At 57.8% G+C, this 16,286-nt stretch overlaps 1 protein-coding gene across 1 annotated transcript; it reads left to right on the top strand.

Annotated features, from left to right (window-relative positions):
* The first annotated feature begins 306 nt into the window (after positions 1–306).
* LOC133884908 (uncharacterized) lies at positions 307–1,548 on the top strand. The gene is made up of 3 exons (XM_062324509.1): positions 307–717; positions 803–919; positions 1,098–1,548. Exons 1-3 carry the CDS (start codon positions 388–390, stop codon positions 1,173–1,175), a joined length of 525 nt encoding a protein of 174 aa, XP_062180493.1. The 5' UTR covers positions 307–387; the 3' UTR covers positions 1,176–1,548.
* Positions 1,549–16,286: the final 14,738 nt, after the last annotated feature.

Genomic DNA, 16,286 nt, shown 5'->3' with positions numbered 1-16,286 from the left:
CTTATATAAAAGTTTTATTTTTTTAATACTTTTTTAGCGTGTGTATAAAAGTACATGCATATTTACGTCTAGTGTAAATGTAAAATACGTGTATAGTGTAGATTCTCGTTTTACCCTCTAAAAAAGTTTTCAGATGGGGTTGAACGGTCGCGATTCGCGAATAATATCCACGATCGATTGCCACGTGGGCCGGGGAAACTCCAAATGTTCAGGCAAAGCTCTTGCCAGGCTGGCAGCCCACGGACGCCACGTCGTCCTCGTCCTATCCACTCATCATGCACGCCGACTACCTCCTATCCAGTCCCGGACTGCAACGGTGCCCAACCACCGCTAGTCTCGGAGTCGGAGCACCGCACCGAGCGCAAAGACCTCGTCGCGCTCGTCTCCATGGCGGCCGCGGTGGTGGCCGTGGTTTCCACCTCCGTGTGCAGCTCCTCAAGGCACTCAGGTGGCCCGAGGCCGAGGCCTCAGGCCCGTCTCACCCGTTCGCTCCTCGGCAGGCCGTCGTCGCGCCGAAGGCCGGCGGTCTTGGCCGCGGCGGGCAAGCAGCCGGGAGAGGCGGAGGAGAAGATCCCCGCCTGGGCCCGGCCGGGCGCCGACGAGCCACCGCCGTGGGCGCGGGAGGGAGGCGGCGCGGGGGGCGCGCAGGAGCCTGGCGCCGGCAACGTCCCGTTCTACGCCTACCTGCTCGCGTCCGCGGTCACCGCAATCGCCGCCGTGCGTTTCTTGGACACCCCTTCCTTTCCTCGACCATCAAAGCGCGGCTCGGTTTCTTCACTGACCGAATTGCTCCGCACCACAGGTCGGCTCCATCTTCGAGTACACGAACCAGCGGCCGGTGTTCGGGATCATCGGCTCCGACAGCGCCCTGTACGCGCCGCTCCTGGGGTTCTTCGTCTTCACCGGCATCCCAACCTCCGTACGTATATCGTGCCTCCCACCCTCTCTCGCGCACGCATGTGTTCGTTCGATCGCCGGGATCCCAGAACTGCATCCTCTCTCTCTCTCTCTCTCTCTCTCTCTCTCTCTCTCTCTCTCTCTCTCTCTCTCATTGCAGCGCCTGGTTGTAGCTGACTGAGCTGTCGGGTGAATTTCAGGCGTTTCTGTGGTTCAAGGCCGTGCAGACGGCGAACAGGGAGGCCGAGGAGCAAGACCGCAGGGACGGCTTCATGTGACTCAACTTGCAGCTGCAGGAGAGCACGTCGCTAGTGTACGTATTCGATCGACGTGTGATGTTGTAAAACTGAAGAGAGCAGTGAGCAGATGAATCTGCAACGGAAAAGAAAAACGAGCAGATTAACGAGGGGTTTTCTATATCTCTATATAACGCATGGAGTAACATCCGAGTGCCTGTGTATGGACGGAAAACATTGCATTTCAGTTTTGCTATTTTTCAAGTGCTCGAAACCCGTTTGTTTTTCAATCACTCTCGTAAGTCATTGTATCAATGTTCGACTACTTAGGAGTTGAGCGTAGCTGGTTGGATGTTGATCCAGTTGTCCCAAGTTGATGATTGAAAAATAAAATGGTTTCAAACGCTTAAAAAGATATTGACACCCTTGAATTTTTGGTTGAAAATTGTACAAAGTGTTCCGCCATTGGTTCCTTTTTCACACCTCCCTCTCCTTGGATCAAACGCTTAAACCCGTCAAATTAATCCACTTAGAGCAGCCACAGTGGAGAGAGAAGACCAAGGCATCTATTTTGCCACTGCAACACTCGATGCTGAGTTAGAAAGTAGTTGCCCAGATGCTGGGTGAATAAACTATTATTCTACAGTGCCCCTGCCAGATTCACCCTATCTTCATAGACCAAGATCTTACTACATGCTTTACTGACATGTGGGCCTTTACTTGTATGTCAACGGACGTGCTGTTAGTGTATAGTAAGAGGATCCGTATCTCACCTTCGTCTGCCTTGGTTGAGATGAGTAGCTGTATTTTATTTCGAGACATGAACCACGTTGCTGCACACTGTGATGGAAAAAGCAGTTGAAGCATCATCGGAACGTGGCAGTGAGATGAATTTTAAAGTCATATCTACATTGTGATTGGCCTTAAAGCGGATTACACAACATGTCATGGGACTTGTGCATTTACTTCAATTGAGATGGAAACGGTGATGATTGCAACCATTTTCGATAGTCTAGTGCCCCCACCACCATTGTTTTTTTTTTATTTGGATGAACGATGATACTATATCCTTATAATGAACATGTTGTCCTCAAACTCTTTTACTGTATGTTATTCTATTTTTTCTATAATTGTGCAAATCTAATCCATGTATTGGCATATTGTGATATGGTTTTAAAAGTCTAATCGAGCCACACCATTGAATCGAAAGAACACCAAATTTTCTGGTGAATTTTATGGCTCAGTTCAAAGCTGGTCTATACATACAGATCAGTAGAACCACATGAACCTATTTTATTGGAAACCGGAACAAGTTTGTTCAAAATTTCCAATAAACCGGAGGTTTAAGGGGTAAAACCAAAAAGTCGCAAAACAAATTTGAGTGTTGAGGTTTTCTCTCATGATCTCTCTGTTCTCCCGCCGTCGGCAACGCCACACGACAAGCTTGATCTTCTTCCACCAGAGTATTCTCTTGTCGAGAGGCGTCGCCTTCCTTCTCTTCCACGTCCTCTCCTGGTATTGGACTTTGATCGATTTCTTCTTCACTGCTAAGTAACCCTAGCTTGCCTGGGCGGATTGTTCTAGGAGTTCGTTTTGTTCCGAGGGAGCCCCATCACCAAAAAATTAGGTTCTCTTCATCTGCAGGGAAAAATCAATCTACCCAATACACCGGTGCAATTTATCTTAAAAAAATGGGGGTTCAATTGAGCCCAAGTGCCCCTTGTTACGCCCTCTTCTTGAGTTTCCTCTAGAAGTTTTCTCCTCTGAATGACTTGAAAGTTCGCCAGTTCTGTGATGACATGAGACAAAGATGCTAAGGGCATATACAATGCAAGGTGCTTGGCCATGAGCGTTTAAGGAGAGGGAATATTGCCACATCACTAAGCACCTATATAAGAGTTGTTCTCTCCAACTCAAACGAGTGATTAATTAGGCTCAACTACCTGTTAGCATATCTTAAGCACTGAAGAAAACTTAAGCACCTCGCTCATCTGAAGTGGCAAAATAAACCGCTTTTCTTATATAAGCACCATATCTAAGCACTCCATTGTACATGCCCTAATAGTCAGTTAATATTCACAGATTTTTCCTCCAGGGAAAATGACAATGCATTTGTGCACAAAAGGCATTTCAAGTTCACATTGATTTTTACAATATTTGTGATCCATGCTATGAATATCGTGCTGCTAAGCAGTAGTTTTTCTTGCTGTCCACTAATCTATTGCATGTTGGCCATATAATAGGCTTGTACTTCAGCGCAGAGTTCTTTCCTGGCACAGATTCTTGTGATGTAGGTTTGTCGTAGCAAGGGGCTAGTGTAGTGGCAGTCATGTCAAGAGATTCCAGAGAATAATTTAGTGGAAAACTGACATCAAGTTTCATCGAAGAATTACTCCACAATCGACGGCATTAACTGGTGCAACTATTGAGGTTTTTCTATCTTGCTCTATGGCTTTTGACCCTTATTTACCTCTTGCAGAATTTACGGAATACATGGTGAAGTGAAAGACAAAGCATTTGAATTGGAGATGAGTTGGGTGTGCGACGAATCAAACAATCAGTACCAAAAGGTAATGAACGATCTATCATTCATGAGCAGAAAGCCTCCCCCCTTGATTTGGTTCAGGCAATTCGAGTTCCTTCTTCTGTGTTCTGAACTCCCTTACTCACCTGCCATTCAGGCCCCGGCAGATCTTCTGGAGCAGGCGAAAGCAGCAGCGCAGGCCCCGCTCGAGGAGATGGACGCCGACTGATCAACGTCGCTCCGGAAATTTTCCATTATTTGCACGGAAATCATCCATACAGTAGCACCGATTAACTGATAGGAGGCAGGAAGGGCCAGTTCATCTATTTCTTTTCTTTCTTTTCTTTAGTTTTAGGAACGATGGCTGCCTGAGAATGTGATCGTCAGTTGGATTCTTGGTCGTGCTGTTTGGGCGCTCTGAGGAATCACAGTGACACAGTGTGCTTGCTGCCTGTCGCACCTTGGATCTGCACTGTTGTTTTCAATGTCTCGGACCGTAAGCTCCCGGCTTGGGCTTTGGAACATGAAAAATCCGCTAGGGCATTCGGATATATAGCTTATTAGGATCATTTATTTGTGTTGAGATTCATGTTGAAAAGATAGGTAAAAAAGATCATAGGATAAATGAGAGAATCAACGAATGAATAAGTATTAGACAGAAGAGATAGATGATTTAGATATACCGTGTATTCCTAAAGCCATACGAAGTTGTATTTTCTTAGGCTTTATTATGGTGCATGCATAAGAGCACAACATTTAAGGGTCCTAAGGACGAAAAAAACCTTGCAACCCCATGTCCTTTTTATCAACCCTGTAATGCACAGGTGCATGCAAAGCACGAAACGGTGTTTGTGAGAACTGCAAGGTGAGGACGAGCAAAAGCCTACGGTCCTAAACTTCTGTTGTTGACGTCAAAAGTCTGATTGTGTCGCTGACGATTAATCTCTCAACTTATAACGAAAAAGCTGACCAAGGGGTACATGATTTTCTTAGCCTTTTTCTTCCATTCGTGCTATGTATTGGCAACTCCCTGTTTTAAAATTATTACTGTCGGTGTATTCAGAACCAGGGGTCCCTAAGTCCCGAGGCCAGGCCGGCTATCCACCACATGTCACCACCCTGCGAGGTAAGAAAAAGCTAAATCCCGGGAGAAGGTGCTCGGGGCCGCCGCCTCTGGTTCCCGAGCACCCTAGTTCCCCGATGATCTGCAGGGTCCAAATACTAAGACCAAAGTGCTCGGGAGAGAGTGCTCGGGGCTGCACGTGGCAGCCCCCGAGGACTCGGTGCCCCGAATGTCCCACCGCAGTACTCGGGAGAGAGTGCTCGGGACTGCACGTGGCAGCCCCCGAGGACTCGGTGCCCCGAAGGTCCCACCGCAGTACTCGGGAGAGAGTGCTCGGGGCTGCACGTGGCAGCCTCCGAGGACTCGGTGCCCCGAAGGTCCCACCGCAGTACTCGGGAGAGAGTGCTCGGGACTGCACGTGGCAGCCCCCGAGGACTCGGTGCCCCGAAGGTCCCACCGCAGTACTCGGGAGAGAGTGCTCGGGGCTGCACGTGGCAGCCCCCGAGGACCCGGTGCCCCGAAGGCCCCACCAAAGTGCTCGGGAGAGAGTGCTCGGGGCTGCACGTGGCAGCCCCCGAGGACTCGGTGCCCCGAAGGTCCCACCGCAGTGCTCGGGAGAGAGTGCTCGGGGCTGCACGTGGCATCCCCCGAGGACTCGGTGCCCCGAAGGTTCGCGCAAGATCATTCAACGACCCGAAGGGTCCCGTCGTCAGGGTGTCATCCAGTCAAAGGCCCAATGCCGCATTTAATAGGCACGCGCGGTCTGACATCCTGACATCCTGACATCCTGACATCCTCAGCTGCCCACGCCCCAGTGTCAGACCCTGCCATGCACTAGCAGGGGGCCGTGGGTCTATTAAATGCACGGGTCCCGTCCCGTTTCATCCAGGTGCCTCGGGATAACGTTGCCAGAATCGAAGCACTCCGCCTGCCACCCTGCCCTGGCAGAAGAACAAGACAGGGTGGGCGCACTGGGCACCTCTGAGGCTGACCGGTGGGCCCCTTTTAGGGCGCCCCGAGGCTTCCGCAGCGGCTGGTGGTCGAATGCGCGCCGCATTTCTCCACCGCCCCTGTCACTTCGCCAAAATGAAATGATTACGCCTTTCTCCGTGGCACCTTGGCATTCGCGTCCCCTCTTTCCCATTCAGGATATGTTGGGGTCGGCGCGCCTATAAAAGGAAAGGATGGAGAACACTAAAAGCAAGGAGAAAAAGGCCTTCGACCACCAGACGACCAACAATCTCCGACGAACCAGGCCAAAGATAGATCGACAGACACTCGAACCAGCTCAAGTTAAGCTAGAACATAAGAGCCTCAAGCTCTTTGAAAACAGCTCTCCCCTTAGAACCAGATACCTCCTTGAAGAACTCCCTTCAAGGATAAATATAGTGTTCATACAGGAGTAGGGTGTTACGCCTCCGTGCGGCCCGAACCTGTCTAAAACCCGGCGTACCCACTTTTTCTTGCATTAGGGTGATCGTCTCCCGCCGGCCATCACATTTATTTCCGTTCCCGCTTATTTCCCAAACAAGTTTTTCCAGGATCATCCCCCCGGCCGAATCTCTAAAAAGGGGTCTCTCGGGATCCCTGCGACAGGAGTTCACTCTCCGACAGCTGGCGCGCCAGGTAGGGGGGAATATCCCTGGATTGTTTGTTTCACTTTTTTCTTCACAGGAAAAGATGTTAGGTGGGCACCGTCTCCAGCGTTCCGGCTCCACTTCCAGTAACGGAACGCTGCCCCACGAAGAAAGCCCCGTCGCTGTTGCGTACCCGCGGCAGCCGCCATCCACGCGTGCGGCCTTTCCCGCCCAAGGGGATCAAGGCGCTGGGCCCATCAGCGCCGCCGCCGCTGCCAACGTACTTTCCGACCCCCAGCAGGTGGTCGGGACCCCGGCCGCCAGGTCTGCCTCTGGACCACGTCGGGTGCCGCCTCGGTGCAGGCTCGCTTTCAGTGAGGCCAGCCCAGGGAGCGCGTTGCTTGCAGCACAAGCTCTCCTCAGACACCCGCCCATTCAGGCCACGCCCAACACTCCGGAAGGCCGGTGGATGCAAGACGTCGTCGCTTTGGTCGGCACTGCTCGTCGCCAGGTGCAGGCCGGGAGTCCTCGCGCCACTTCTCAGCACGGTGCCGCCAGAGCCGGCTCCTCAGCGGGCAACACCCGCACGGGCCGAGGGGTCTCCAGGCGGAGTGCCGTCCCCCTGGCCATGTCCGGAGCCCGGGACCTTCGTTTGCACCTTGACGAGCGGAGGGGCCACGAGGATGCCCGAGTCACTCTCGAGCGTCAGCAGGAGACCCGGCAGGGGGTTGGGGCAGAGGACCAGGCTTCCTCTCTCCCGGCGCATGACCACCGAGGATCCCCGGCTCGCCGCTTCTCGCCACCAAGAACCCCCGCTCGTGCTGCGGGGTACGGCACCGGTTGCCGTGCCTTCACCACCGAGCTCCGTCGGGTGAGGTGGCCTTCCAAGTTCCGCCCCGAGCTGCCGGAGAAGTACGACGGGTCCATTGACCCCGTCGAGTTCCTCCAGATCTACACGACGGCCGTCCAAGCGGCCGGAGGCAGCGAAAAGGTGATGGTAAACTATTTTCATGTTGCCTTGAGGGGTTCCGCCCGCTCTTGGCTTATGAACTTACCCCCAGGATCTATCAGCTCCTGGGATGACCTGTGCCACCAATTCGTGGCCAACTTTCAGGGCACGTTCGCACGTCCCGGTCTGGAGTGCGACCTCCACGCTGTCCAACAGCAGGAAGGGGAGACGCTACGGCGATTTATACAGCGTTTCAGCCAGGTTCGCAACACTATTCCGCGAGTGGCCCCCCATGCTGTTATTGTTGCTTTTCGGCAGGGCGTCCGTGATGAGCGGATGCTCGAGAAGCTAGGTACGCACGAGATCGAGACCCCTGCGGAGCTTTTCGCACTGGCCGATAAGTGCGCCAAGGCTGCGGAGGCCAGGGCATGGCATGCTCCTCGCCCCGTTTCCGACCAGCCAAGTTCTTCCCGCTCTGATAAGCGGGAAAAGAAAAAGAGAAGGAAGCGCGAGGCCGCTCCCGTTGAGCTAGCCCAAGTCCCCGCTCACAGGGAGCCGCAAGAGCCCGATCGCCGGCAAGAGCGTCGGCCGGGTGTTGATCGGCGCCCCGTCAGGGCCCCTGCTCGGGCTCCTCCTCGGGCCTCTGTGCCCGCGAGGGCCCCGCCACCGGCTAGGGCGCCAACTCCAGCAAGAGCCCCGGCCCCTGGCCGAGCTCCTATTCCAGCGAGGGTCCCCGCTCCCGCGGGGCCCGAGCCAGGTAAATGGTGTCCCATACACCTGACCAGATGGCACGACCTCACGGAGTGTCGTACGGTCAAAGGACTCGTGGAGCAGCGCCAGAGGGAGCGCGACGAGTCCCACGGAGGAGGCAATGCCGAGGTCGTCCCCAACAACGCCGAGCTCGGTTTCCAGGAGCCCGAGCATGCGGTTGCCTTCATCGACGGGGGCGCTTACACACCCTGCTCGCGCCGTGGCATCAAGGTCATGCGGCGCGAAGTGTGCTCGGCAACCCCGAGCGAGGAGGCCACAAGACCCCTGAGGTGGTCGGATGCTCCGATCACGTTCAGCATGGCAGATCACCCCGTCAGTACTGCAGCCGTGGGACGGCTACCTCTGGTTGTGTCTCCCACTATCTGCAATGTTAAGGTCGGCAGAGTGCTGATCGACGGTGGTGCCGGCCTCAACCTCCTCTCCAAGGAGGCTTTTGAGAAGCTGCAAGTATCTTCCCGACGCCTAAGGCCGTCACTCCCTTTCTGTGGAGTAACTCCCGGGCATTCCCTACCCCTCGGGCAGGTTGAGTTGCCTATCACATTTGGGAGCCGGGACAACTTCCGCACGGAGTGCGTCCTATTCGATGTTGCAGAGCTCCCTCTCCCCTACAACGCCATCCTCGGGCGTCCGGCGCTTGCCAAGTTCATGATGGCCGTGCATTATGCATACCTTACGGTTAAGATGCCCGGCCCCGCAGGCTCTATCTCCGTGGTCGCCGACTCCCGCGGCGCCGTCTCCTGCGCCGAACAATCATACATGGCTCTGGTCTCAGCACAGGCCGAGGTTGATGGCTCTTCAGGGGGCCCGGGACCCTCTTCATCCAGACCCCGACTCGCCGCCGACACCTCTGTTCCAACGAAGGAGGTCGAGGTGGGCGAAGGCGCTACCCAGGTTGTCCGAATCGGCAGCGACCTGGGCAGCAAATAGGAAAGCGCGCTCGTCGCCTTCCTCCGGGCTAACGTGGACGTGTTTGCCTGGCAACCGTCCGACATGCCCGGGATCCCTAGGGAGGTGATCGAGCATCACTTGGCTGTGCGTCCGGACGCCCGCCCGGTGAAGCAGAAGGTCCGGCGGCAGGCGCCAGAGCGCCAGGAGTTTATCCGCGAGCAGGTCCGCAAGCTCCTCGACGCCGGATTCATCCGAGAAGTCCTCCACCCCGACTGGCTAGCAAACCCAGTCATCGTCCCGAAGGCCAACGGCAAGCTTCGCATGTGCGTGGACTACACCGACCTTAACAAGGCTTGTCCTAAAGATCCCTTCCCCTTACCTCGCATTGATCAAATCGTAGATTCAACTGCGGGATGTGATCTTTTGTGCTTCCTAGATGCAAACTCTGGGTATCACCAGATTCGCATGGCCGTAGGGGACGAGGAAAAAACTGCTTTTACTACCCCGGTGGGGACTTATTGCTACATGTCAATGCCTTTCGGCCTGCGCAACGCTGGATCATCCTTCCAGCGCGCCATTCGTATCACTCTTAACTCGTAGGTTGGCCGCAACGTCGATGCCTACATCGACGATCTCGTGGTCAAAACCCGAGACCGCGCCACCCTGCTCGAGGACCTTGCCGAGACTTTCAATAGTCTCCGCTCTACCCGCCTCAAGCTCAACCCGGAGAAATGTGTCTTCGGGGTGCCAGCGGGCAAGCTCCTTGGTTTCTTGGTCTCTGGCCGAGGGATCGAGGTCAATCCAGAGAAGATCCGGGCCATCGAGCAGATGCGACCCCCGGTTCGACTCAAGGAAGTCCAGTGCCTCGCCGGCTGCATGGCCGCCCTCGGGCGCTTCATCTCCAAGCTCGGGGAACGAGGGCTCCCCCTCTTCAAGCTTCTGAAGAAATCCGATCATTTTGACTGGACGCCGGAGGCCGAGCAGGCCTTCCGCGACTTAAAGAAGTACCTTACTTCGCCACCCGTGTTGGTGGCTCCCTCTCAAGGTGAGCCCCTGCTGCTTTACGTTTCAACCACTCCTCAGGTTGTGAGCGTAGTATTGGTGGTGGAGCGAGACGAGTGTTCAGGGCCGGGTGCTGGGTCCCAGCTCCCAGAGGCCCCCGACCACTCACCTGTCCTCGTGGCTCCCCCGGAGCGAGGGGTCGAGCCCGAGCACATTGCTCTTCCCAGCCAAGGAATCGAGCTCGAATGCCCGGCCAACCCCGACCATACCGCTGACCCTGGGGGCTGTGGCAGCCCCCCGGGTGGGGCCACCATCCGGGCCCGCCGGGTACAGCGACCGGTGTACTTCGTCAGCGAGGTCCTCCGGGAGGCCAAGACAAGGTATCCCCAAGCTCAGAAGCTGCTCTATGCCATGCTCATCGCCTCCCGGAAGCTGCGCCACTACTTCCAGGCGCACAAGGTCTCGGTGGTTACCACTTATCCACTGGGACCCATTCTCCGGAACCGGGAAGGCACCGGGCGCGTTGTCAAATGGGCAGTAGAGCTGGCGGAGTTCGACCTACACTTCGTCAGTCGCCAGGCAATTAAAAGCCAGGCACTCTCCGACTTCTTGGCAGAGTGGACGCCCGTCCCCTGCGTCGTCCCAGAAGAGGTTTCTGCCTATCCCGGGCACGACGCGCCCAGGTACTGGGTCATGCACTTCGACGGCTCCCTCTCGCTGAAAGGCGCAGGGGCCGGAGTGGTTCTCACCTCCCCAACGGGTGAAGAGCTCCGGTACGTCGTACAGTTGCAATTCCGCGCATCCAACAACATGGCGGAGTATGAAGGTCTCATCGCCGGCCTCCGAGCTGCGGTGGGGCTCGGGATTCGTCGCCTCCTGGTCAAAGGGGACTCCCAACTGGTCGTCAACCAGGTGTCCAAGGAGTACCAGTGCGCGGATCCTCAAATGGCGGCGTACGTGGCTGCAGTCAGAAAGCTCGAGAGACGCTTCGACGGCCTCGAATTGCGGCATATCTCTCGCCGCGACAATGCTCCGGCCGACGAGCTCTCTCGCCTGGCCTCATCACGTGCGCGCGTCCCTGCCGGAGTCTTTGAAGAAAGACTCGCACGGCCTTCCGTCCTGCCTGCCGAACAGGATGAAGGGGAAACCTCGAACTCAATTCAGGGGACCCCGGCGGTGCCCTCAGTGGGAAGCCCCGTCAGGGCGCCGCCGTCCGACGAGTGCGCTGTGCTCGCCGAATGTTCTCAAGATGCCTCGTGGATGTCTGACATCCGAGGGTACTTGAAAGAAAAGTTCCTACCCGAGGATGAGGCGTCTGCCGAAAGGGTTGCTCGGCAGTCCAAACGCTATGCCATTGTGGATGGGGATCTCTACCGACGTAGCGCAGGAGGTATCCTCCTGAAATGCATCTCTCGGGCAGAAGGCGGCGATCTTCTCGCTGAGGTCCACGAGGGCGAGTGCGGTGGCCATTCATCGTTCCGCACGCTGGTCGGGAAAGCCTTCCGGCAAGGTTTCTACTGGCCTACAGCTCTCCAGGATGCTTCCGAGCTGGTTCGGCGCTGCAGGGCATGCCAGTTCCATGCAAAGCAGATTCACCAGCCAGCTCAGGCTCTCCATACCATTCCCCTGTCATGGCCTTTCGCGGTCTGGGGTTTGGACATTCTGGGTCCATTCCCCCGAGCAGTCGGGGGCTATGCATACCTATATGTCGCTATCGACAAATTCACCAAGTGGCCGGAGGCGGTCCCAGTCATCAAGGTGACCAAAAACACGGCGCTCCAGTTTATCCGCGGCATCACTAGCCGCTTAGGCGTCCCGAACCGAATCATCACCGACAACGGCACCCAGTTCACAAGTGCCTTGTTCGGCGACTATTGCGAAGATCTCGGCATCAAGCTCTGCTTCGCTTCCGTCGCTCATCCTCGGAGTAACGGGTAGGTTGAGCGCGCCAACGCGGAGATACTGAAGGGCCTCAAAACCCGGACCTATAACGTGCTCGCTAAGCACGGGAAGGGATGGGTGGACGAGCTGCCAGCCGTGCTATGGGCCAATCGGACTACGCCAAGCCGCGCTACCGGGGAAACTCCTTTCTTCCTCGTCTACGGCGCCGAGGCAGTCCTCCCCTCCTAGCTCACTCTGGGCTCCCCTCGAGTGCATGCATACTCTGAGGGTGAGCAGGAGCATCAAAGGCGCGACGACGTAGACTACCTGGAGGAGCGCCGGCGGCGTGCTGCTGTCCGGGCGGCTCGGTACCAGCAGAGTCTGCGGCGTTATCATCTGCGCCATGTCCGGGCCCGGTCTCTCGAGGTGGGGGACCTAGTTCTCCGACGCATCCAGTCGCGCGAAGGAATGAATAAGTTGTCCCCTGTGTGGGAAGGTCCCTTCACCGTGATCGCGGTCCCCCGGGCAGGTTCTTTCAGGTTGGCGACGGAGGAAGGACAGCCACTCCCGAATCCGTGGAACATCGAGCATCTTCGACGCTTCTACCCGTAGATGGTCGTGCTCGCGGTTCAGGTTAGCAAGGCCGGGGGCTTCTCCCCGCCCGAGCAGTCTGAAGGCTTCGCCCCATGGGGTAAGTCGATGTCACCCAACCTTGTAAATATTGCACATTAAGTTTTTCAATAAGCAATCGCTATATCAAAATACTTTTTCTGGATTCCGTATGTTTAATATGTCTGGTGAGGAGCTCGGTTGTGCGAGAAAAAGTTCGCTCTCTCTTTTTTCCCGCTGACAAAAGAATCCCGATCGGTATGCATGCGAGCAGTCGCCGCTGACCTACGTCCGGCATGGTAGGCTGTGGTGTTCGGTGTCGTGGCAGGCTCCCGGGCACTACCAAGTTTCGGGGTGCCCTGGGTAATCCAATCGCTCGAGCTGCTCGAGTAGTCCGGAGCTCGGGCCCTCGGGGCGGGCTGTCGGTGCTCGGTCTGGTCTGTCATACCCGGACGCCACCGAACCATAGGACCTCTAGGTTATGCCTCTGTCCGCTCTTGTTCGCCGGCTTGGGTATTCGAGAGGTCTCGGGTCAAAAACGAGAACAGTCTATAGCAAGTACCGCACAAACAGAGCGCACCAGACAAAGAAATTCTATATTCTCTCTCAAGTCACAGGCTGGCAATCACAAGCAGTTCGGCCGCGAGGGCTTCAATGCCCCGGTCTCTGGTTGGCCCCAAGGGTCTTCGGGTGGTCCTACCACTTAGGCTTGGGTGGTCGAGGCCACCCGACCCTAGGAGCCTCGTATGCCTCTGGGCCCTCGGGCGCTCCGTTGAAAGAATCAAGTCCCCGGGCCCCCGAGCTCGGAAGCACACCCCTCCTGGATCGGTTGGCCGGAAGGCCGACAGCTGTCCGGTGAGTGGTTATATTCAGACAAGTCTGCTTTTAGTAAATTTATGTTCCCGAGTCATTCTCGGGGGCTCTCGCGCTTTAATCTGTTCGGCGAGGTGGTCTCCTTGCACGCAAAAACCCTGCCGCGTGTCTACTTTTTCCCAGAACGACATAGCGGTTTGTAGAAAGGAGTACCGTGTTTGCGATAATGTCTGACCGAAGCCCTTCGTGGTCGTCGTGGTGTTCGGTCTGCTTTTATGGACCCCGAGCACTACCGAGTCCTCGGGTACCCTGGGTAATCCTATCGCTCGAGCTACTCGGGTAGTCCGGAGCTCAGGTCTCGGGGGCAGGCTGTCAGTGCTCGGTCCGGCCCGTTTCAAGCCCGGGCACCACCGGACCGCGAGGACTCTTGGTCACATTCTCGCCCACACACGTCCCCCTTCTACTAACTGAGTGGTCGCAAAGTGAAAAAGTGTTCATTAGGCACAGCGTGTTCCGAGCAGGATCGATCTATCTCCCGGGCAAGGGAGTCTGTGTCTTCGTTTCTTAACCTAGGCAGTGCGGACTCGCGAGAGCTTGAGGGCTGGCTGCGCCAACGCCAGCGACCGGAACAACTTCATTTCTCGGGGATGGGAAGGTCGGGAACGGCCCGACTGAGTACTCCCCGGGACTTCCAGGCAGAGCACCAGAAGAAACATCAACACACAGAGAAATTGGAGTTGCGAGCCCAAGGAAAAGCTGCCATTATATTCACAAGACATATACAAGGCGTTTTCTAAGGGTTCACTCCTAATATTCACTCCTACATCTACAACAAAAGAAAAGAGGGCACAGAAGGCCTAGTCGGCGGCAGAGGCGTCGGCTGAATCCTCCGAGTCGTCCCCGGGGGCTAGCGGCGGCGGCACCTCTCGCCTGAAGCCGGCCGCCACCACGGAGGCGATACTCCTAACCGCTGCCCGGGCGGCCTCCTCCTCAGCCTCGACTACTCCCTCCCGCGCCGGCTCCAATGGGAAGTTCGGGTCCCTGCTTCGGTAGCAGGCCAGGACGTGCTCGGCCACGGCACGTGCCAAGCCACGTCCCTCCCGGGCGGCAAGTTCCTGAACTGCCCAGGGCAGGGTCTCGAGGCGCTCGCAGACCTGCTGCAGCCCCAACACTTGTCGCGCGGGGCCGTCGCCTTTCTTGTCGTCGACAAGCCGTCCGAGACCACCCTTCTCCACGGCCCGTCGCATCCGCCGGAGGATGTCCTCCAGCATATGCTCAAGGTTGACCCGCGAGACAAAGGCGGTCTCGAGCTTCTCCTTGGCGGCCTGCAGCTGTGCCTCGAGTCCCTGGTCCCTGGCCGGACCAGAAGAACCGCCAGCTGCGGCGGGGACGGCAGCCTGCTTCGCCTTGGCCACCATCTCGGACAAGGCGCGCTCACGGGCGGCCAGTTCCGCCTCGTGCTTCGCATTCTCTTCCGCCCTGGTAGCCGCGGCGGCCGCCGCAGCAGCAGCTTCGCCCTCTCGGCGACTCAGTTCGCCTTCTCGGCGACTCAGCTCATTCTCCCGCCGGGCCAGCACTTCCTCCTGCTGGACCACCGAATCCTCCCGGGCACCGAGTTCAGACGCCGACAGCTCGTTGTCTACTTCCCGGATGGAGACTTCCTCTTCCCAGCGCTTGATTTCTTCTCTGATCTTCCGGAGTTCGTCTTCCCAGCGCTGGAGGTTGGCGCGCGTCTTCTCGGCCGCGCCCTCCCGGCGGGTCAGCTCGGCTTGCCGCTCCTCCGCAGCCTGCTCCCGGGCTGCGACTGCCACCTCCCTCTCCTGCGCCTGCCCCATCCTGGCAAGGGCCTCGGCAGCTTGCTGCCTCGACGCCTCGGCCAAGCGGGCGGCGTCTTCTCGTTCCCGCGCGGCTTCTGCCCGTGCGGTCTTCAGAGTTTCTCGTTCCCGCGCGGCTTCCGCGCGGATGTCTTCTAGGAGCTTCTGCTCCCGCGCGGCTGCCGCACGGGCCTCCTCCTGGGCGCCCGCCAGCTGCGCCTTCTCCAGTGCCAGGCGGGCGCGCTCGGCCTCGAGCTCCCCCTCCTTGGCGTTCACCACTGCGCCCAGCCGCCCAACCGCTACTTGAACGCCTTCAATGGCGGCCAGGAAAAGATCGGCGGGCTGACCGGGCACCGGTGGGGCCCAGGCTTCTCCGCAGAGTGCCTCCAGGGGGGCCGAGCTCTCCGCAGGGCCTTGCACCGCCATCCGCCCCGGGCTCTGCCTGCCCGGGGTAGGCTCCGCCGGAGCCAAGGTCTCGGACGGCGGCCGCGTTCCCGCATCGGCCGCCCTGTCCACCGGCCCCGGCAGAACATCCGCCTCCACCGTTATCCGCCCCGGGCTCTCCGCGCCCGGGGTAGGTTCCGCCGGCACCCTTCTTTCGGCTGCCACCTCCGCCTCTCTCCCAGGGGCCGCCACGTCGATTGGCACCTCCGTCGATCCTATGCCGGCCTCCGCCGTCGCAGCAGGCAGGCTCGGCTCTGGCTCCGGCGCCTGCTCTCTCTCCGTCACAGCAGCGCCTGCAGCTGGCCTGCGAGAGACAAGTAAAAGTTGTCAAAACTTAGTTCGGGCCGAAAATGCCCACGGAAAAGCAAGAAAGAAGACTCACCGATACCGCCATTTGGCCGCTGGGAGCCTGATGTCCGGGTCCGGTGCCGCCGGTCCGGACTCCTCCCGCCGCCTCTTCCGCTGGGGGCTCGGCTGAGCCACTACGCGGGCCACGGGCGCCGTCGTGCGAGCCTCGGGTGCCGCCGGACGGGTCTCGGTCTCCGCCGTGCAGGTCGCAGGCGTCGATGCAGGCCCCATCCGCACCAGGCGCGGCTCCAGCACCGGAAATGCCGCCGCTGCCGTCGGCGACGGCGGAGAATCCGGCACTAGGATCAAGGCCCGGGGTCGCTTTCCCCGGTCTCCCGGCGCCAACTCTTCAACAACTTCAGTGGCACCCTCCTCCCCGGCACGGCGGCCGCTGCTTGCGGCGGCCCCGTCGCCAGCCCGCGCCGAACTACCAGCGACCTCCTCGCCAAGAAGTTCCTCCAGGCCGGGGA

This window comes from Phragmites australis, chromosome 11, assembly GCF_958298935.1.
Source record: "Phragmites australis chromosome 11, lpPhrAust1.1, whole genome shotgun sequence".
Taxonomy (NCBI): Eukaryota; Viridiplantae; Streptophyta; class Magnoliopsida; order Poales; family Poaceae; genus Phragmites; species Phragmites australis.
This window is presented reverse-complemented; position numbering and strand designations above follow the sequence as displayed.

Excerpts from the sequence above, each read along its gene's own strand:
- LOC133884908 (XM_062324509.1), top strand. The coding sequence starts at position 388 with ATGGCGGCCGCGGTGGTGGCCGTGGTTTCCACCTCCGTGTGCAGCTCC. Across the intron at positions 718-802 it reads CGGTCACCGCAATCGCCGCC|GTCGGCTCCATCTTCGAGTA; the intron begins GTGCGTTTCTTG and ends TCCGCACCACAG. Across the intron at positions 920-1,097 it reads TCACCGGCATCCCAACCTCC|GCGTTTCTGTGGTTCAAGGC; the intron begins GTACGTATATCG and ends GGTGAATTTCAG.